Raw genomic sequence first — 20,430 nt, 5'->3', positions numbered from 1 at the left:
CCTCCACTACACCGTCCACCACTACAACTACCACCACTACTACGCCTTCTAGCACTACCACAACTACAACAACCTCCACTACGCCATCCACCACTACTACGCCTTCTAGCACTACCACAACTACAACAACCTCCACTACGCCGTCCACAACAACTACCATCACTACCACGCCCTCTACTACAACCACGCCTCCCACTACCACGCCGTGTACCACAGCTACTACTACTACGCCGTGCACCACGGCTACTACTACTGCGCCGTGTACCACTGCTGTCACTACTACGCCGTCCACCACAACTACCACTACGACTTCCACAACAACAACTACCACTATGACTACCACGCCCTCTACTACAACCACGCCTCCCACTACCACGCCGTGTACCACAGCTACTACTACGCCGTGCACTACGGCTACTACTACTACGCATTGTACCACTGCTGTCACTACTACGCCGTGTACCACTGCTGTCCCTACTACGCCGTGTACCACTGCTGTCACTACTACGCCGTCCATCACAACTACCACTACGACTTCCACAACAACAACTACCACCACTACCACGCCCTCTACTACAACCACGCCTCCCACTACCACGCCGTGTACCACAGCTACTACTACGCCATGTACCACGGCTGCTACTACTACTACTACTACGACGCCGTGTACCACTACTGTCACGACGACCACTGTGGGTCCTGGTTGCGATGCGTATTGTGCCAAAATGAAGGAGGGAAGCTACTGCAAGTACTGGCAGACTCCGAGTGTTTGTTTCGGAACTGATATTCCCTGTTCATGTGGTAGAACTACAACCCATCTACCGACGTCAACTGTGTCTCCAACCACCACACCGTGTACCACAGCTGCCACTACTACGCCGTGCACCACAGCTACTACTAGTACGCCGTGTACCACTGCTGTCACGACGGCCACTATGAGTCCTGGTTGCGATGCTTATTGTGACAGAATGAGGAAGGGAAGCTATTGCAAGTACTGGCAGACCCCGAGTGTTTGCTTCGGAACTGATATTCCCTGCTCATGCGCTAGAAGTACAACCCATCCACTGACGTCAACGGTGTCTCCCACTACCACGCCGTGCACCACAGCTGCCACTACTATGCCGTGCACCACAGCTACTACTAGTATGCCGTGTACCACAGCTACTACTAGTACGCCGTGCACCACTGCTGCCACGACGACCACTGTGGGTCCTGGTTGCGATGCGTATTGTGCCAAAATGAAGAGGGGAAGCTATTGCAAGTACTGGCAGACCCCGAGTGTTTGTTTTGGAACTGATATTCCCTGTTCATGCGGAAAAACTACAGCCCATCCGCCGACGCCAACGGTGTCTCCGCCTACCACGCCGTGTACCACAGCTACTACTAGTACGCCGTGTACCACTGCTGCCACGACGACCACTGTGGGTCCTGGTTGCGATGCTTATTGTGCCAAAATGAAGAGGGGAAGCTATTGCAAGTACTGGCAGACTCCGAGTGTTTGTTTTGGAACTGATATTCCCTGTTCATGCAGAAAAACTACAGCCCATCCGCCGACGCCAACGGTGTCTCCGCCTACCACGCCGTGTACCACAGCTACTACTAGTCCGCCGTGTCCCACAGCTGCCACGACGACCACTGTGGGTCCTGGTTGCGATGCCTATTGTGCCAAAATGAAGAAGGGAAGCTATTGCAAGTACTGGCAGACTCCGAGTGTTTGCTTTGGAACTAATATCCCCTGTTCATGCGGTAATACTTCATCCCATCCACCGCCGTCAACGGTATCTCCCACCACCGTCTTCAATACCTCGACTCTGTCGGGCCTGTAATGCGATGCTTTCTGTAACTCTACGTACGAGCGGACTCATTGCAAATATTGGGCATCTCCTAATGTTTGCTGGGGCCATAACCTCCCACGTCACTGCGACTGATTGTGATGTGATGTTATCTTGGACGTAGATCATTCCATAAATCCCGATTATCATATTTCCCCATGTCTTATCCTCACGAATAGGCGAGATTTGCCGATTTTACGGTCAAAGTTAAGTAGACTCTCATTGAGTGGATTCTTTATTCGAGTCGGTATTTGTGTTATTGTTAACCATTTGGGAACTCAAGGTGATGGTTAATGGAATTTAGAGATTCTATCTACAATCGTACTCATAAAATCTTCAACTAGTTCCGAGCTAAGCTAAGATTCCATAGTTGTGCACTCTGCACAACTACAGTTATGATCATTATTCGATCTGATCTAGATATTGTGAGTCGGGGGTTAAGTTAAACTCGTCTAATGTGCCGTCCTGAGCGAGTCCCGTATTTTTAACTATCATGCCTTCATTGAGAAGCCAAGGGAGAATTCCCAACAATTTCTCGAATATCTACAGTAGACCTATTCCAAATACGCGATCAAGCTGTGGGAGTGTCATTTCAATTTCCAATGCCGTCGCCGACTTGGGCGCATGACCTGCAAATAGCCTACTGTACTGAATACATCTTCAGGATCGGATATTCCCGCAGATTAGTATTGTTCTCTCGTACACCATTCCAGGCGTTGAATTCATGGGTTGGAGGCCGTTATTTTTACTAGAACTCTCGGAAACGCATTTCCCCAGAGTTTAGGACCTCGAAATCGGGGGAGTTCAGTCGGATCCACTTGTTCTCGACAACCACTACGCTCAGAGTCTTTTCGTGAATACTGCTGCCGGAGTATGAGTCTCCATGATATAATGTAGGCGATCCTTCTGATAGAGATTCAAGCAAGAAGATATGAATCAAATCTATTACTGCTCCGGTGCATAAGGGGAGGTCCTGGCGTAGTGGATAAGACGGTTCCCGAGACAGTAATTGGTTGCAACAGCTGGTAATCATTGACAATTAATCAACATTATATTACTACTGGCAGAACCCGTTCATCCGGTCCGGGGCCCTAGCTCGCTCAGTTCAGGGTACAAGCAGTTTGTGGAATGAATGAAGTGGAAACTTTCCCATTGGATGGGACCGGTACGACTAACTCGGCTACGCTACTAGCTTGGGAGGGTGAAGCTATCGGTAGTCCAAAGACTCTGATTGAGATAGGAATGAGGAAAGAAGTTGACGACCGGATCGAGCAAGAAGAAGAATCTGCATAAAGCCTCTTTCGACAGGAACTGCTTCGAGTTGGAACGAAACGACTTCCGGAGCGCAGCAACGAGCTTTGCCCTCTCACAAGAAGCCCATTTCACGAGCCTCGGTTAGGCATCGTAAGGCGCTAGGCGATTTTTGCACCTAACAGCGCTTAGGCTATTTCACAAAGGCTGGAAATCGGGGCCTTACGGTAAGGCGAAGGACCTTAAGGTGGCCTACCTTATAGGTCCTGTGCCTATCAGGTGCAAGGGCCACCTCTTAACGTGAGGTGATTTCACTAAGGCGATTTAGGAACCCCACCTTACGAACCTTACGGACCTAAGCGTAAGGTACCTCCGGAGGTGGCTTACGGCAGCTAATGCCTTCCAGCTTTCCATTTTTGCTCTTCCGCTACGCTTATACCCAACCCAGTGCGGTTTCTCCGCGGAGAATCAAATCCAGCGCAGCGTTTTTTGACTTCATTTTCGACTTTTTGTTGCTTTGTGGGCATACTTGTAGCAGAGCACGTATATGTCGTTTGCCATGTTAACCGATTACAGACACTTGAATTCTCCACCATCCCATTGAATCAGAAAGACGTGATTGTTGTATCATGTATTGCTCGTTATAAGACCATTTCGATCAGCATGCCCATCCCATTGAATCCATAGTATACCGTAACTTATCGAGCTGTTAGGTGCACCTAGGTGAATCGTAAGGTGCGCCTTACGTTTAGGTGCGTAAGGCGGGGTAGGTACATTTGTTATGAAATCACCTCGCCGTTAGGTGCAAGGCACCTAACTAGGTGCACCTAAAACGTTAGGTGCGCCCTCTCTGCGGCATTAGGTCAGAAATCCCTGTGAAATGGGCCCCGAAATGAGTATCCAACATTTCAGCGCAAAACCATTTCTCGCGCGCCCAAGCCGTTTCATGTTTGGTATCATCCGCACTCGTCAGTAACTGACGTATGCAGACGATATTGATGGTCACTCCAGATGTATGCCTTCGTAAGATACCGTGTTCTATCCAGATCCATTCTGAAATCTTCTAACTATGAGCGCTTCAGTCACCGCCCAGCATATTCCTTCCAGTTCTACTCAGGCAACAGCTGGCACCACCTACTCTCCTCAGCCGACAACAGGATCTGCCTACTACTATAATCAGCCTACGACTGCCTCCGCTGTTGCTCCTCCATCCGGTCCTATGATTGACGAGAAGATTGTGGGGAAACAGAAGGAGAAAGCTCTCCGGGAGTTGGAGTCTCGTGTCAAGCTCGCTCTTCAACAACATGACCAGATGTATCAGCTCCAGAAGTCCCACATCAACGCTGATCATGACAGGCAGATGGAGTATACGAAGGCAACTATCGAGAAGGAGCGACAAGCTGCTCTCTTCGATCTCGAGGGTCAGTATCAGACCAATAACAGAGGTTTGGAACAGGCCGCCATTCAGCAGCGTATGCAGATCGAAACCACCGCCATGCAGCTCGATATCCAGGCTCATCAACAGAAGATGGTTCAAGAGCATCAGGAGCGTGAGCGCAAGTGGACTGGTCACGTTGCTGGTATGCCTCCTGCTGGTTATCCTACCGCCCCGACTAGCTTTAATCCTTCTTACACAGTTCAGCAACCGGGTAACGTGGTCTACAGCAGCACGGTCCAGCAACATAGAATCAGTGTCTCACCTGCTGCCGAGTGAACGAGCATGATATGACGGTGTTATTGTACGGTCGAGGAAGTCTTTGCTTGTTTGTATAACTTGTCAAAGCTAGACCCATGCATAACTCTCAATTCCAGCATGACATATGTGTCGCGTTTGCACAAGTAGGATACAGATAAACATGTTCATTTTGGTAAACTTGAGTGTGTATTGTCAAACTCGAGCGATTCTATCAGAATGTATCATTTCCAACCGTAGCGACCTTTCTTTTAGTTGTGGCAAACTTGAAAGTAATATTTTTCAGTGCGACAAACTAAAATATAAATCCGGCAAATTTGGATGTGTAGCACGCCGACGTCACGACTAACGCTGTCTCACTTGTACATTCACTTGTCAAACTTAGTTGAAACGAGATGTATTGGTTACCAGGAAGTAGGTAAGGTGAACTACCTTGTTCATCTCCTCTCGCACAGGCAAGGGAATTGATAATGTGCTCTCAGCGTGACACAGTGGGACTATCCGGGGTTACCGTATTTGATTCCCACCAATGTTTATCGCCTCGTAATGCCATGCATTTACTCATGTGTGAGAGAAAGTCCTACGTCGACAATACGGCTTGAGTAGTCTACTAGTCTTACTGATACTAGTATAAGACTGTCACCCATGCACGAGATGCCCTCTCAATAAGCGTTCAGACGAACCAGTAATGCTACTATCAGACCGAGGCCATCGTCAACCGGGACATTTCCTTTCCTCCCGACAGGGTCCGCATACACTTTGAAGGCAAAAACTTGACTCATCAAAGAAACCTCTCCATCATGGTAACAATCAGATCGACCACTACCGTCTTTTGATCCATCGTGCAATCTAGGACGGTGTCGGGCGCACCCACCCTTCCGGCACGGGACCGTCGTCTTGAATAATTTCGCGATGGCAGCTCCACACTAATCTGATCGCTTCAGGGCTGCCAATCCCAGCAGCCCTCGGATCGCCAGCTGGACCAAACCAATGGTTCTGAGGGGCTCCAGTGGTCCTAGCTCTGACGCCAGCGTAGGTCGTCCCATTGACAGTGACCCCGAGTATGGCGTTCTTGACTTGTGGATCATCGCTAACGACCGCGGCCGTGAGGTGGGCACTCATCCTCTCAGTAGCGTCCAAGACGAGCTTCAGCTGATCACTCTTCCACTCAGTGCACACTTGGAAAGGTCCAAAGATCTCCTTAGTACATACCTCAAAGTGTCCAGGCTTGACTAGCTCCTCGAGAGGAACGAACACAGCGGTGGGCTCGTAGGCCCCATAACATTGGGGAATAGTGTGCCCGGTCAATGGCTTGCCTCCGAACAGGACCTTAGCGCCTGGTATCTTCAAGAGCTCCTCCTGATGACTTCGAATATCAGCCGTAGTGTGGCTGAGGACGGGGCCGATTGTGAGATTGTCCAAGGACCTCTCTCTGGCTATCTGACCCATCTTCTGGAAGATGCCGGCTTCCACCCAGTCGTGATGAGCGAACAGTATGCTCTGAGCGGAGCACTTCTGGCCAGTGTGAGCGTAAGCATCTTGATCGCATGTCCACGCGACGTGCTCGAGCTGTGACGAAATGTTTCGAACAGGACCAAGGATCTTCCAATCGAACCCAGCATCTTCGATCTTGATTCGTCCGGCTGTGACCTGGCAGACAAACAGCGCACAGTGAAGATCTTTCATGAGAGCAGCCTTACCGTAGCCAACCTCTCTGCGACCACGCTGGAGCCAGTGAAGAGCGTCACGCGTGGTTTTCCTTCCATGAGGAGAGCCTCGGCCACCTTCCCGCCGCAATGTATCATATTAACGTCACTTGATGGAGCACCGACCTATCGAGTGCTCTCAGCTACGGGCGCTCCACCGAGCCACCTTTTGCATGAGTCTGAGCCACTCCTCCATGACCATCGACGTCATCGAGGCACATTTCAATGTGACATGGTTACCCATATAAAGCGCCCCCATGAGCTGCAGTACCGGGATCTCAAGGGGAAAGTTGAAAGGGGCGATCAGAGCTGATGAAAGAACAATTCAACACACATGGTGATGACAAGGAAGGGCCGACCTGTTGGGCCGTAAGGCCATCGGTAGCCCTGACTCTGCTGACCGTCTCGGTCTCCAGAAACTGTGAACCCACGCGCGAGGAATCGGACCTGACAGGTGCTAGTCGGACGAGAGGCGATAGATATAGGCAGCCGACCTGGTCTCCCGAGAAGTTCTCCAGGAATATACGGACTATGTCCACTTCAGCGACACTCTGAGTCCAACTCTTGGGGGCTACTCTCTGAATGCACCTGCAAACAGCGATCAGTGGGCCCAGCTACCAAGTCATCAACACTAGTACGACTTGCCCGAGATGGAAAAAGCAATGAGGGAAAACGATTGAACCACGTACTTAGCGAAGTGATCCATAACCTCCTTCTTGCGGAGCTCAGCCGCCAACTTGTGTGAAATGTCGCCGTACAGACGGTACCTCTCTACGTTACGCTGAGAGGGTGAGTCCAATACTCACTGAGACGATATGCATCTGTCAAGGTGGTCTTACCAGGGGATTGTGGAGACCGCTCTTGGGGATAGCTCGCATGGACTTGACGAATGGGTCGAGCTCACTGACACTTGTGTTTGGCATTTTCAGCATGGGCTTTCCAGTAAGGGGGTCTACAATGTCCGTGGTCTTCGCGGTATGCACCCACTTTCCGTTCAAAAAATTATGGCTGCCGAAGAAAACGGATCCCAAACGATAACAACAGGACTTACAGTTTGACTGCCTCCCCTTCGGTCTTGTAAGGATCAAAATTGATGAAATCGAGGTTGTTTCCGGTCACCGAAGTGAAGGCTCGAACTGAACGAGCCACGTGCCACATGGACACGAACCTCCTCGAGGGTGAAATCAACATAGTGCGAGAGTGAATGAACTAACACTAGCAAACAAATTGAAAGGCCATCTAAACTCGACAGTCCTCCAGAAAAAATAGAAACTATGGGGTGGACTCATTTTGGTAGGGAACTGACAACAGCATAGAGGCTCTTCCAACCGTAGTTGCCAACATCAACGTCAGAAACACGCTCATTCTCCTTGGTCTCGTCGATGACCACGTGGTGGCCGTCCTCGCCTACCAACTCTGGGTACGCGGCACGAGCCTGCGCTTCAGTGAGGAAGCGTCCAAGACAGTAATGCAGACCTGAGCCGAATGTCAAGGAGTTAGTCTCCGACACTCTGCCGGGCTTGAACTCCCCCGCATCCTCTCCGAATGCCTCGGGATCTACATTGGCGGCCCCTATCATGATAAGAAGGAGGCTGCCTTTCGGGATGGTGATGCCTCCGATAGTCGCGCCCGACTTTATAACAGTTCGGGGGTTCCGCATCAGTGGTGGCTCGAGCCTCATACACTCCTTACAGAACTCCAAAACACCTTCGTCATCTCCAGGCCTCGGCAACATGCTCGACTCGCAAGTAGCGATCCGAGAAGCTAGGTTCAACAACCCGTTGGCAGTTGTCATGTTTACCATCAACTGGACCATTAGTGTCAGCGCCTCCGCCGTCGAAATTGTGCCGAGAAGTACCGCGGCCTTGAGGGACTCTGTTGGAGTTCCTGGCATTGGTGATTGAAGGGCCCGATTGAGGGCGATGAAGTAGTCGGGAGTCTGCGCGAGGAGGTGGGGGTACTCCCATACGTGCATATAGGGCCGTATGGTAGGCCGCAGGGACACGTCTGGGCGGAGGATCTGCAGTGTAGACCAGAGCCCAACCTCCATCACCAACCGCAGGGTCGGACGGATGCTTGCAAGTAAGCCTTTGATGAAACTGAGAATGACGGTTGAGGACAGGACTGGTCGCCGACCGATGCCTCCCAGGGGCGAGACCAGACGGACAGCAACATCGTTGTATGCTATGAACCTGGGGCAGGCTGGTGAGTACCTTCCGACCAAAGGAGGGCCTACCTGTCGATCAGCTCAGTAGTAGGGTCATCAGATATGCCAGCAACACAGAGCGAGGTGTACATGTGGACACGCTTAGCCCACCTTACCAAATCTCCAGTAGTGTGGAGGAAGGGCCGGTTAGTGGCGAAGGCGCGATCGATGATCTCCGAATAAACGTTCTTGACCTTGGAAGCACCGTAAAACCTGGAATGTCGAGCTGGCTGGCATCAGATCGAGTTCCCCCTTACCGTTTAACCGTCCTCAACACTCTGTCATGATCTGTCTTGTTCATCGTGTTGAGGGCAACCAGGCGGCCGTCCATCCAAGGGTTACTCGAGAAGTATTCAGACTTAGCGGTGACCTCCATAGCCGCCTTCATAGTATGGACGAGATAGAAGTTAGGCTCGCTGCCCAGGACCTGCCAGAAGAGAGGTTCACAGAGAGGTTGGTGATTCGATGGACTCACAGGCACGACGGGTTGCTCAGGAAAGTCTCGGTGGAGCTTCTCGTTGAACTCAACGTGGTTCTGCCGGACGTCTCTGGCAAGTAGGGCCTCCAGTGGTACTCCTTTCGATGGTTTAGGTTCGGAGGGGGTAGGTCTGCTCGAGAGGAGCATCCTTATTATGTAGGCCACGAGTAGCGTTAGGAAAATGATGGGGATTGTGAAGCCATCGAAAGGGATCATAATAAAAACTGACATGCGACGAGCTTGAGCGTTGCTCGTTCGATTTAGGGATCAGTTCGAGTACTAAAACTAGTACCCTCACCTCAACTCCACGAGCCGCCTACATTATCTTGCGTTGAACTATAGAGGGCGACGGAGCGAAGCAGCATTCTCAAATTTTCGTTCTCGGGCAGAGCGGAGCGACGCAATTTCCGGGCTTGAATCAGTGTGGGTCTCATCCTTGCGTTGTTCTGAATGCAACCGTCCTTGGTAAAGTACAGCACGCCTATCTCCATCGCCAATGTTGGAGTAAAGAGTGGGAAGAAGGTGGGCTGGCCCGCCTCCTATGACTTCTGAGTTGTTGTCCTTAGGGCCTTCCATCCCCGAAAGCAGCAGTGGAGGAAGTACCAGGCATGACCCAGACGGAGGATATACTCAACTCGATATTGCCTCCTAGGGAATGGGCGGATGAGGATAGGCTCTGGGTAAGATACCAAAAGATACGTTCCATGTCCGTTTGAGGCCGCACCGCACCACAACTAAGGAAGCCCGTTTGCCTGCTAGGTTCAATATGTATCGTCCACTCCAGCCACGAGGGTTGACGTTGTGACATTACAGTTGGAACTGGATAAGAAGCTGCAGGAGCGTCAGGCCAGAGAGACGGGCATCTGCCCCGTCCGCGAGGATCTCTATGCTCAGGCATTCGACGAGCTCATCCGTCAGGTGAGCCGATGGACAGACCCCTCCCTAAGGCCTTCTCCAGATGACCATCAGTTGTGCCGAGAGGGGTCTGCTGGCCCTGCGTGTTAGGGACGAGGTCCGCATGACCGTCTCGGCCTACCAGTCGCTCTATGAGTCCTCCATTGCATTCGGCATTCGAAAAGCCTTGATGGCGGAGCAGCGTAGGTTCAATGAAGGAAAGGAGATGGAGGAGCTCTTGGCCGAGATCGAGAAACTCGAGGTAGACAGACTGCCTTCGAGGAGAAGTGGATCTTGGCTGGTGTGTACAGGATGGTGTTAAGGCGGTTGAAGAGAAGATCACTGACGCTCAGGAGGGAGGGGAAGTGAGGCGTGGTGTAATCAACAAGAAACACGAAGACGAGGTAGGCAGGGGGTAGGGGGTTAGACCAGTCACGGTGTGAGGGGATGGGTAGGTGGAGCGGTTGCGGAAGGAGAACAGTCAGCTGAAGGAGCAGTTGGAGACCCTTCTGGCTGTGCCGAAGAGCAAGTAGTTGCGAGTGGTAGATGTCCTCATGGTCAGCACTGTGATGTCTATCGAACGTGTTGTGTTCGTAGTAACTACAATGGGACAATTATGGGTGGGGTCTCTCTAGTTCCTTTCAATGCCTTCAAAACGTTCCTCTAGCACCCCTATTGCGACAGGTAGTGGGAAGAAGGCCAAGGGGGCTACTTCGGCAGGTCCCCATAAGAAGGCGGCATCTTCTTTGAAGTTCCCTCTGGGCAACACTGCTACGAGTTGTGGTGAGAAGCTGTTCGCTTGGCTCATTCATCCGGTCACTGTTGAGGAGTTCTTCGAGGAATACTGGGAGAAGAAACCTCTCCATGTGCGCCGACCGACCGCCCGAGACTACTACTCAGGGGTCTGGACCAAGGCGATGGCTGAGAAGACGCTTACGAAACACGAGTGTCGTTTTGGTGAGAGCGTTAACTTTGCTCGGGTGGAAGCTGGAGTAAAGGTTATGCATAATGGCGAAGAAGGCGAGAAGGCTACTGTAGAGTATATGCAGGGACAGTTCGAGGATGGAGTCAGCTGCCAGTTCATGCAGCCTCAGCGGTTTAGTAAGCCTTGCCATGCTCTGATGGAAAGGCTGGAGAACTACTTCGGCACTCTGTGGGGTGCTAACTCGTACTTGACCCCGGCCAACTCGGTGGGGTTCGCCCCGCATTATGACGATGTTGAAGTGTTCATGCTGCAGACGGAAGGCAGTAAGAGGTGGAGGCTCTATGACTCTCCGGACGACGATGGTCCGTTGCCTATGGAGTATAGCAGGTATGATAGCGGCGACTAGATAGCTGTGGTGTTATTGTTGCCTTATAGGGACTACACTGAGGAAGAGCTCAGCTTGCCCTATTTCGACGAGGTTGTTGAGCAGGGGGATCTACTGTATATTCCTAGAGGTAGGCTGCTGCTGCTGGAGGGCGACTGCATAGTATAGCGGGATGCTTCTGATCGTGATAGGCACGGTTCACTTCGGTTGCGTGTCACCCGAGGGTTACTCGCATCACCTTACCGTGAGCACCTATTACCACAACTCATGGGGTGAGCTCCTCCAGAATCTCCTCATCCCGGGGGCTCTGGCTAAGGCTATGAAGGAGGACGTAGGTTTCCGAGAGGGAGTGCCCGTCAACTGGACGAGGTAGTACCATGGTCGTGCTCAGGGTCATGACCCACTGCTGTTTGGGCAGGTACATGGGTCGACTCATGGCCCCAGTCACAGCTGAGACTGCAGCATTGGAGGCTGGGGGTGATGATGACAATGCTAGCGATGATGATGTAGAGGTTGGCAAGGACGGTAGCTCCACGGAGGAGGAAGAGGAGGTCGATGCTAAGGTTGGTAGCGTTCCCCCTCAAGGGGAGACGCAGGCGGATCCGGAGGCGCTGATGAAGGCTCGGAAGGCGTTCAAGGCTCATGTGAAGGGACTGATAGCCAAGCTTAGTGAGTATGTTGATGAGGATGATGCTGCTGATCAGACCGCAGTAATAAGGCACAGATCTTTGGAATGTTTGGAGAGGTTGTTGTTAGGTTGACTTCGTAGCGTTGCGAACGCCTCCTGCCCCTCGGGCTGGCGAGACGAAGACTCATGGCCCTAGCCCAGCTGCTCAGGGCAATCTCCTTGTCCGGTGGCGTAATCCTGCATGGGTACGCATTGCAGTCGAGAGTGACGTGGACACGCTGGAGTCCACCACCCTTATCTTCCACTGTGCTGATAATAAAATATCGCAGCACATGATGTCGGATGATGCTAGCAAGAGGACTCCTGGAACGCTGGAGGTCTCTGGTGTGGACAAGGTCGCGGCTTTGTCAGGAGATGTACCGGGTCTGGCCGGACTGGATCGACATGCAGAAATTGGGATCAGGGTTGACGACTAGCCTTTGGGAGGAGGGTGTGGTCCAGACTAAGGCCCCTCCGGAAAGTATGTAGACTAGGCTCTATTACTGCACCACCTTACGTGCCTTACGTTCTCGGTGTTTCTGGTTGTTGCGCTACGAATGTGTCAATGAAGGAAGGCTTCTGGGGTAGTGAGTACTTGTTCGTTTATTGGGATGCCCTCTAAGAAAGATGCACTGAAACAGCTACGTGAGCTGCGTGCTGGTGGGGGGAAACGGTCACAGCAGTACGAGGTGAAGGAGAGTGGCAGGATCGTCGAGGAGGTGACTACCTCGGTTGTCTTCGAGGGTGCTGACACGATCGTCAGGTTGATGAGGACGAGTACAGGAAGCTGTGTAAGGCCAGACGGAATGACAACTTTGTGGTGGATGACCAGGGTGGCGATGGTGGTGGGTATATCGATGACGGGCAGGAGCTGTGGGATGAGGTAAGTATTGGTAGTGGATGGTCGCTGGGTGTGGATGATGGTGGTGATGGTGGTGGTAGGAGGAGTATGACTCGGACTTAGAGAGGCTTAATGACGAGGAGGAGATGGGAGGATCGAAGAATGTAGGAGGGGTTGGTGGCCTCCTTGGGGAGTGGGCTGTTGATGTAGGCCAGGAAGATGCTGGAGAGGGCGCGTAGGCAGAGGAAAGCGGAGCAGGAGGCGGCGGCTAGGAGGATGCAGGAGAGGGAGAAGGGACAGAGGGGGATCGCACAGTTTTTCAAGGTGGGTAGAGGTGCATCCCCTTACCTCAGTGTCTTAAGAATTGTTATTGGAGTGGTATTGGCTGCAGGATGCACCTCGGAACAAGCCAGCGTCACGACCGAAGGAGGGAGAGGATTCGGCACCGGTCGACACAGCAGCAGTTGAGGACATGCTCGAGGGTTTTGAGGATGAGCTCTTGGCAATGGAGCAAGGGGAAGGCGTTGGGGTTCGTCCGGCCAGGGTTGGTGTTGGGATAGTTAGAGGCAGCTCTCAGAGCTCTCAGGTGCCCTCGAATAGGAAGAGGCCTGTTGAGGAGTGCCGGGTAACGGAGGATAGCAGTGCTGTGAAGGCAGAGGATGAAGAAGTTGTGGTTGAGAACAACGACTGTATGGTGGATGTGAGTGACCGATAACTGAGAGTGATCGATGCCCTTGGTCTCTCCCACAGGACCTCGTGGGGCCTACTCCGAAGTCTGTCACCAAGAGGCGCCGCACGAGCGTAGATGAGGGCAGCACGTCGGTCGAGGTGGCATCAAATATGAAAGAGAACGATGGGCCAGTAACGAGGGCAGTAGCGAAGAAGGAGGATCCCGCGAGTGCGGTTGTAGCCGCTGTTAGTTCTATTCTACTGGTCGTCTACAGGCCCAGGGGCTCCCAAGCCGAAAGTTACGAGGGAAGGTGGAGTGAAGTGCAGCGATGATACTCCACAGAAAGTGGTGGATTTCGGCGACTCCTGGCTAATCACAGATGAAGCTGACGAGACTCCATCGAAGGCTTCGTCCCCTAGTCCGCAGGGTAGGTAGGAGGCTCCTATCGAGGTCAACGTGGTGTGAGGGCCATGGTACGGGCCTGATGTTCAGGATCAAGTCCTGCGGAGGACCATGGCCTTGATGCTGTGAAGGAGGAGGAGGATGGGTCACTCATGATGTGAGCCGTCGGCTTGGCAGCTTGATTGGGTTCTTGCATGGTGATAGGTACCTCCTCGACGTGTATGAGGATGTGTTACCGAACAAGACCCCAGCCCTCTACCTCTTCGGTAACATTTATATCTCTGTGCTGGCTTTGATGTGGTGGTCTCAGGCAAGACCCGACGGCGAGATGGTAAGGCGTCGTCGGGTAGGGCTGAGTACGAGTCCTGCTGTGTGGTCGTCACCAACATCATGCGAAATTGCTTCTTCCTTCCGGTGAGTCAGGACGCTCAGACCCGGTAGGGAAGTGTGTGCTTTAGAGGGAGCAGTCGGAGGATGAAGCGGAGTGCAAGGCGGCATGCTACTCGGTGATGCAGGAGGTGAGCTTGGCTGCTGCTTTTATGGTCTTGGTCGGCTCATAGCGATTCTACTTGTAGTTCGAATCGATGCGGAAGAAGAGTGGTGGAGTGTTGGCAGCAGTGAATAGATACAAGTGCAAGTTCGTATGGCGTAACTACTGCTTTGACCAAGTCCATGGCATACCACATGGCCGGCTAGGGTGAGGCTGGATGATCCACTGGTTCGGGGTCGGCGGCTGAATCTTGGGGTAGGTTCCTCAAGGTCGTGTATTCCTCCAACTGCCCTGCACTGCCATCTGGCCTGGAAGGAAAGTCATTCTCTCACGTGTTTGGCACCAACACCTCCTTGACCGAGCTCTTCCTTATCAAGAGGCGTATCATGGGCCCATGCTGGATTCAGATAAGCTCAGGGTCTTTCAACCCCTCTACGAGTGAGTCTCCCCTAGTCTGCGACCATTGATGTGCATCGCTCCGCCTCAGCACTGAACAAGCTATCCTGGTGCGCTCGGGAAGTGATGGTAGAGACAGGGACAAAGGGCATTTCTGTGGTAACTGCTATCAGTCGTATTAGTTCAGTACATAGATTTAGGTGGCTGCTGATTCGACACCCCCGCCGCCGCCTCTATCGATAATGAGTCTGTCCATTAAGACTAACACGATGAAGGCAAGCAAGGCGCCAACCGGAAAGGGTGGTAGTGGTATTTTGAGTACGTTCGTGGAGGTCTGGTATGGTAGGTCGGTCGACGGCAGCTGCAGCAGCAGCTACGGCCCAGCACGAGGTAGCGGTTGTGGCTTACTACCATAATCCTACTCTTGATGTTGATGAGGCCAGCGAGGAATGTCTAAGACGGGGTGGGTGTTCCCTGCGGGATGTTTGTTACAGTTGGTTCGTATGGTAGGTATGCAGACGTTCATGGCAGTAACGAAGATGGACGGCGTCACTTTCTCTAAAGGGACTCTGGCTAAGGCAAGTAGCTGCGGTCGGGCGGGAGTTGGATTGTTCTCATGCAGAATGTTGTGGTGGAGTCGAGTGAACGTGCCTTGTTGAGCCATCTTGCGGCCATGGTCACGAGGGCAGATCCTGATATCATATTGGGCCATAACATGTAAGGGTACCTCTGTTGCATGCAGGGCTCATTGGGTGGGACCGCAGATTTGGTTTCGGGTTGGACATTCTGGTCCAAAGAATGCAGCATCACAAACTCCCGGCATGGCACAAATTCAGCCGTCTCAAGAGGTGAGGCGTTGAGGTGATGGGAAGGCTCATCACCTTACGCGCTGTCAGGCCGACAGGGCATCTACCTTTTGGTCATGGCAGCAAGAAGAGGGATGGTAGAGGCAACGCTGGTGGAGGCAGCCTTTGGTTGGGACGGAGTCTCACAGCGGGCCGACTTGTGTGTGATACGTACTTGAGCGCCAGAGAGTATATGAGGTTGACTACGTACGACCTGGGTAGTCTGTCGATGAAGCTACTGAAGGTGAGGCCGGTCTGGCACGAGCGATAGTGACAGTGTTCTGTTCATTGCCAGACTGCACGTGCCCCTGTATCACTGGACTCCCTGGTGAAGTTCTACGAGGACCCTAGGGCGTTGTCAGCCCTAGCTGAGCATACGCTTACTGATGCAGTATTGCAACTACGGGTCGGCTGGGCCCTGCAGGTAGATTTGGAGGGGTCCTTGCTTCCGTGCTTGGCGAGTAGGTCCTGTCGTTGACGAGGCAACTGACCAATCTGGCGGGGAATCTGTGGAGTCACTCACTGCAGAACAAACGGGCTGAGAGGAATGAAATCCTCCTTGTGCACGAGTTCCATAGGTAAACTGGTTCGGTTGTTCGTGCGTGCATCCAGTGAGGAGGCTCGAATGAGTTCCGAGGGGAATTCGGTAGTTACTTATTGTATCAGGAAGAAGTTCATCGTCCCTGACAAGGAGAGACCGGGTGATCGGAAGAGCCACCAAGTTGATGTCTTTGATGAAAATGGGGATACTAAGGCGGCTACTGCCGGGCCTCGGAGGAAGAAAGCGGCGTAGGTCATCAGGTCTGGTACGGTCGGTGTAGGTGTGAGTTCAGGTATGCCGGTGGTCTAGTGCTCGAACCGAAAGCGGGCCTCTATGACAAGTTGGTGCTACTCCTTGATTTCAACTCCTTGTATCCATCCATTATTAGAGAATATAATATCTGTTTCACGACAGTGGAGCGGTAAGGATTGCGGTCCTGCGGGGCCTGTTTATGGTGGTCTCAGGCTGGATGCCCACGACTCGGCCCTTGAAGAGAACGCTGGGGCTATCCCCGAGCTCCCCAAGAGAGCCCCGGGTGAGGGAGACGCTATATTGCCGCAAGTGATCACTCGGTTGGTTGAGAGTAGGAAGGATGTTAAGAAACTTCTTAAGACATGTAGGGTTGCTGATTTTGCTGTTTCGATGGGTGTAGAGTCCTATCAGGTAGCAACCCTAAGACTGGTAATCAATTGGATATCCGACAGAAGGCATTGAAGCTTACAGCCAACAGCATGTACGGCTGTCTTGGATTCTCCAATAGTCGCTTTTACGCTAAGCCTATCGCTGCCCTCATTACACGAACAGGAAGGGAAACTTTGCAGGTTAGTGGAGAATCGTAATTGCTTATGGCGCTGTTATCGATTTTGTATTGGAATTAGGCAACAGTGGACATAGTAGAGAACCAACTACGGCTTGACGTGGTGTATGGTGATACGGATTCTATTTTCGTTCATACTGGTGGGTTGGGGGGTTTCTGGGTATGCAGGATTTCGGGGTGGTAGGGACGGAAGCCTTCGACCAGGCCATGCGTATCGGCGCGCAGATCATGGCTGAGATCAACAAACGCTATAAGAAACTCGAGCTTGATGTTGATGGTGTTTTCAAGAGGCTTCTGTTGCTGAAGAAAAAGAAGTGAGACGAGTTGTCGGTGACGAGTGATTCGAAAAGTTGATGCAGGTACGCTGGGGTGAAGGTCATTGATTGGGCTCAGGGCATTGCCGAGAAGGAGTACAAAGGTCTAGACCTTGTGAGGCGAGACTGGTGCCCTCTCTCTAAGAAGATGGGCGATGAGGTGGGGTTGTAAGGATATGTTCTTTTAAGAGGAGGCATGTTTTCAACAGTGTTGGAATGTGTGTTTGGTCCTCTTAAGCTGAGCTTAGAAGTTCCCTCACTGAATTTGGACATACTTTAGGGTGGAGGTATACAGAATCCAACATTTTTTTCCAAAGAAATTCTCAGAATTTTCAGATTGTCACAACGACACGTAGCTGTTTACTTGTTGTCTATGAGTGGAAGGTTGGTGTCTGCCCGTGTAGGTCCTACGATGCTTGTTGGGTCTTCGCGCTGAATCGCCAACCCCTGCATCGTCTGATAACGGTTTAGCGGATGTCGATCGATCGGCTCAGGAAGCGGAGCATGTGGTGGAATGGCTGCACGATTATGTGAAGAGCATCAGCCTGAAGATGGATAACGATGAAGTGACGAACCGACCTGAGATTTCCTTGGATCAGTCAGTGGATACAGATACCTCTGGAAGACTATGTTATTACCAAAGCCCTGACGAAGATGCCGGCTGATTACCCAGATGCCAAGAGCCAGGTAGGAAGAGTCGTCTCATGGGGCGTGCGCATGCGTGCAAATTGAGGGGTAGTTTTTTTGACCACATTTACGTATCTCGAGGCACATGTGATGGTGGCGAAAAGTATGATGGAGAGCGGCCATGTGATTCGGCCCGGCAATGAGATACCATATGTTATCACCCGTCCTGTGGAGTCGGCGACGAAGGCAGACGCCGATGGCGACCCCGACACTAAGCCAGCGGCTCTGGGCAACGGTGGGTATTTCGAACTTGGTTCTGTTCAGTTGTGCGTATGATTAGATTCACAATCTGTCGCTGCGAGGGCTCGCAGTCCTGATGAGGTTAGGAAGTTGGGGTCATCTGTTATACAGATAGACACACAATGGTAGGGTTCATAGGTAGCGTCTGCTGTTGAGGACGACTGTGTGTTGGTGGCAGCCATTAATCGAAGCCCGTTATCAGGTATAAATCGCACCAAATCCATCCACCTCTAGTGCGGCTGTGCGCTCCAGTGAGCGGCACTGACGCGGCCCACTTGGCGGAGTGCCTTGGCTTGGACCCTAGCAAGTTCGCATCTATTGGGATGAGCAACAATAGTGAGATCGATACGGTTCTTTGTGGAGTAGATGGCACTTTGGTCAGATACGGGGGATGGCGATGATATCGAGACGGTGATGGCCTCATTGTCACAGAACATAGACACCGATACGAAGTATTCTGATGCGAGAAAGTTCCTTGCGGGAACTGCACGACAGTATAAATGCCATAAGTGCAAGACAGGTATAGTAGAATGATGGTAAGCTGGGCAGAAGGTTTGTCTCTTCCCTCGTCAGTCTGCCATATTGCGGACGCTATCAAACAGAAGGAGTGCGTGAAGTGCTCGGCGGAGATATCGTCGGCGCTGATTCGCAACCTGTTGACACTGGTGAGGCGTAGATGACTGTTCGCCTGCCTAGTGAATGTGTCATGGCATGTTGCTGTATCGGTGTAGATACTACGAAAGGTCACGAGAGAGGCCGGGCTAGGCTGGGTCCGCTGCGACGATGAGGGCTGTGGAAGAGTAACCCGTCAGTTGCCGCTTGGTACGCCTCATTGACCATCACTGTGTCCATGGTGTCACCCCATCACATTCATTCAGGCACATCTCGATGTCCGTTTGGAGGATGCCGTGGTAAACTGCAGCAGCTACCGGCACATACTAATAGAGCTGTGCATGAGGTGGGTTTGGTGAGTGCACCTGGCGGGGGTGTGAATGTCGAGCAGGTTCTATCCTATCTTCGAGAGCTGACTGCAAAGCATCGACCAGAGTGTGAGAGTATCCCTGCGCAATACTTGTCTATGAATGCTTATGATGTTATCAATATAACAGCGTTATTCTCTATGTTCGCGAGGGGTGGCTAGGTGCTGGAGTAGTAGCTTTCATGGTTGCCTATTATCTGAATAATAACACAGTGCATGTTTGTCATAACGATGATGTTGTGTTGGTAATTAAAGTGGGTAGCCATTGATGTGGAGTCTTCAGGTAGACGCGTGTAACGTGTGACTTCTGTCGTTCACCTTGCTTGACTATTTACTCGATTGTGTCGCTGTGTAATTCCTCGGTGTCTTATAGCAGTGAACTTGAGAACGAAAACATGAACTGTATTGTTGTCCGATAAGTCGGTTCTCCGCTGGTCGGGTTTCAGACCATCCAGGGAGTTCAACTCACTGGCGACAGGGCCATATGATTCAAAGTCATTGTGTTCCTCCTGACCCTTCTAGCGACTATAAGGCTTGGGATTGATCTTATCAAGAGTGTGGATGTCATATGATGTAGTCGCCGCTGATTTACTTCCCATTGGTGATGTGTAGCAAGAAGCAATACTCCTACCTAATTAGATGCTGTCTTTTATCCCTCCGTCTGTGCTCAGTTGTGTCGTTCTTGGTGAGCGGTTATGGAACTCCGCACTTACCAACTTGAGGTTCTCGCCAAGATACGGGAGTTCAAGTCGACGGTGGCCTTCATGCCGACAGGCTCGGGGAAAACCCTGGTAGCTGTCTGGCTACTGCGTGAGCGGATAGCACTGCAACAGAGGGATGTTGCCGATGGGCAGGCCAAAAAGATATGTGTCTTTAGCGCGCCGAACAAGGTCCTATGCCACCAGCAAGCTGACTACATTGGCAGTAACATTGGCGATGACCAGAGGTGCAGGATACGCGTCCTCACTGGTGAGACTCCGAGGATTGACAATTGGTGTAGCACGGAGTGGAAAGATATTTTGGCGAGTGTCGAAGTGATCGTCTGCGTGCCGGAAATCCTTCGCCGTGCGCTGGCTTGTAATTTTGTGGATTCTGGCTCGATCGACACGTTGATTTTCGATGAGTGTCAACACTGTGTGTCCAAGAAGGGCGTAGCAGCGGGCACCCTTAT

General features: G+C 51.9%; 9 protein-coding genes across 9 annotated transcripts in view; 6 read left to right on the top strand and 3 right to left on the bottom strand.

Annotated features, from left to right (window-relative positions):
* Window positions 1-340: 340 nt before the first annotated feature.
* Window positions 341-534, bottom strand: Pmar_PMAR007706 (hypothetical protein; the record flags this gene model as incomplete). The annotated part of the gene is made up of 1 exon (XM_002769246.1): window positions 341-534. A coding segment is annotated over one exon (194 nt), but the record flags the coding sequence as incomplete, so codon positions are not given.
* Window positions 535-612: 78 nt separating this feature from the next.
* Pmar_PMAR007705 (conserved hypothetical protein) lies at window positions 613-1,746 on the top strand (the record flags this gene model as incomplete). Its single annotated transcript, XM_002769245.1, has 1 exon — window positions 613-1,746. A coding segment is annotated over one exon (1,134 nt), but the record flags the coding sequence as incomplete, so codon positions are not given.
* Window positions 1,747-4,124: 2,378 nt separating this feature from the next.
* Pmar_PMAR007704 (hypothetical protein) lies at window positions 4,125-4,894 on the top strand. The gene has a single exon (XM_002769244.1). It carries the CDS (start codon window positions 4,153-4,155, stop codon window positions 4,795-4,797), a length of 645 nt encoding a protein of 214 aa, XP_002769290.1. The 5' UTR covers window positions 4,125-4,152; the 3' UTR covers window positions 4,798-4,894.
* Window positions 4,895-5,625: 731 nt separating this feature from the next.
* Pmar_PMAR007703 (1-pyrroline-5-carboxylate dehydrogenase, putative) lies at window positions 5,626-7,673 on the bottom strand (the record flags this gene model as incomplete). Its single annotated transcript, XM_002769243.1, has 8 exons — window positions 5,626-6,426; window positions 6,477-6,608; window positions 6,649-6,791; window positions 6,842-6,929; window positions 6,977-7,070; window positions 7,172-7,263; window positions 7,322-7,490; window positions 7,534-7,673. 8 exons carry the CDS (start codon window positions 7,671-7,673, stop codon window positions 5,626-5,628), a joined length of 1,659 nt encoding a protein of 552 aa, XP_002769289.1.
* Window positions 7,674-7,767: 94 nt separating this feature from the next.
* Pmar_PMAR007702 (hypothetical protein) lies at window positions 7,768-9,313 on the bottom strand (the record flags this gene model as incomplete). Its single annotated transcript, XM_002769242.1, has 4 exons — window positions 7,768-8,674; window positions 8,719-8,901; window positions 8,946-9,115; window positions 9,164-9,313. The coding sequence occupies 4 exons, from the start codon at window positions 9,311-9,313 to the stop codon at window positions 7,768-7,770; spliced, it is 1,410 nt and encodes a 469-aa protein (XP_002769288.1).
* Window positions 9,314-9,616: 303 nt separating this feature from the next.
* Window positions 9,617-10,593, top strand: Pmar_PMAR007701 (28 kDa inner dynein arm light chain, axonemal, putative; the record flags this gene model as incomplete). The annotated part of the gene is made up of 6 exons (XM_002769241.1): window positions 9,617-9,688; window positions 9,733-9,846; window positions 9,926-10,084; window positions 10,125-10,322; window positions 10,372-10,464; window positions 10,516-10,593. The coding sequence occupies 6 exons, from the start codon at window positions 9,617-9,619 to the stop codon at window positions 10,591-10,593; spliced, it is 714 nt and encodes a 237-aa protein (XP_002769287.1).
* Window positions 10,594-10,704: 111 nt separating this feature from the next.
* Window positions 10,705-12,545, top strand: Pmar_PMAR007700 (conserved hypothetical protein; the record flags this gene model as incomplete). Its single annotated transcript, XM_002769240.1, has 5 exons — window positions 10,705-11,372; window positions 11,421-11,500; window positions 11,562-11,739; window positions 11,789-12,080; window positions 12,127-12,545. 5 exons carry the CDS (start codon window positions 10,705-10,707, stop codon window positions 12,472-12,474), a joined length of 1,566 nt encoding a protein of 521 aa, XP_002769286.1. The 3' UTR covers window positions 12,475-12,545.
* Window positions 12,546-12,648: 103 nt separating this feature from the next.
* Pmar_PMAR007699 (dna polymerase alpha catalytic subunit, putative) lies at window positions 12,649-19,116 on the top strand (the record flags this gene model as incomplete). The annotated part of the gene is made up of 37 exons (XM_002769239.1): window positions 12,649-12,756; window positions 12,801-12,920; window positions 12,980-13,042; window positions 13,089-13,202; window positions 13,270-13,422; window positions 13,465-13,578; window positions 13,629-13,776; window positions 13,823-13,975; window positions 14,041-14,107; window positions 14,155-14,216; window positions 14,261-14,364; window positions 14,409-14,468; window positions 14,526-14,647; window positions 14,700-14,878; window positions 14,928-14,995; window positions 15,037-15,136; window positions 15,183-15,342; window positions 15,440-15,553; window positions 15,601-15,684; window positions 15,775-15,925; window positions 15,977-16,105; window positions 16,147-16,259; window positions 16,348-16,470; window positions 16,515-16,643; window positions 16,687-16,838; window positions 16,886-17,043; window positions 17,101-17,179; window positions 17,224-17,353; window positions 17,399-17,513; window positions 17,758-17,919; window positions 17,966-18,040; window positions 18,122-18,275; window positions 18,321-18,405; window positions 18,483-18,616; window positions 18,663-18,800; window positions 18,854-18,945; window positions 19,012-19,116. The coding sequence occupies 37 exons, from the start codon at window positions 12,649-12,651 to the stop codon at window positions 19,114-19,116; spliced, it is 4,317 nt and encodes a 1,438-aa protein (XP_002769285.1).
* Window positions 19,117-19,954: 838 nt separating this feature from the next.
* Pmar_PMAR007698 (hypothetical protein) overlaps window positions 19,955-20,430 on the top strand; it is a gene marked incomplete at both ends in the record, with an annotated part of 645 nt that continues 169 nt past the window's right edge. The window contains one exon of the mRNA XM_002769238.1: window positions 19,955-20,430. Within this exon, the coding sequence (XP_002769284.1) occupies window positions 19,955-20,430 (476 nt within the window).

Source organism: Perkinsus marinus (assembly GCF_000006405.1).
Source record: "Perkinsus marinus ATCC 50983 genomic scaffold scf_1104296966226, whole genome shotgun sequence".
Taxonomy (NCBI): domain Eukaryota; phylum Perkinsozoa; order Perkinsida; family Perkinsidae; genus Perkinsus; species Perkinsus marinus.
Note: the sequence above shows the minus strand (reverse complement) of the source record. Positions and strands in the feature narration are given on the sequence as shown.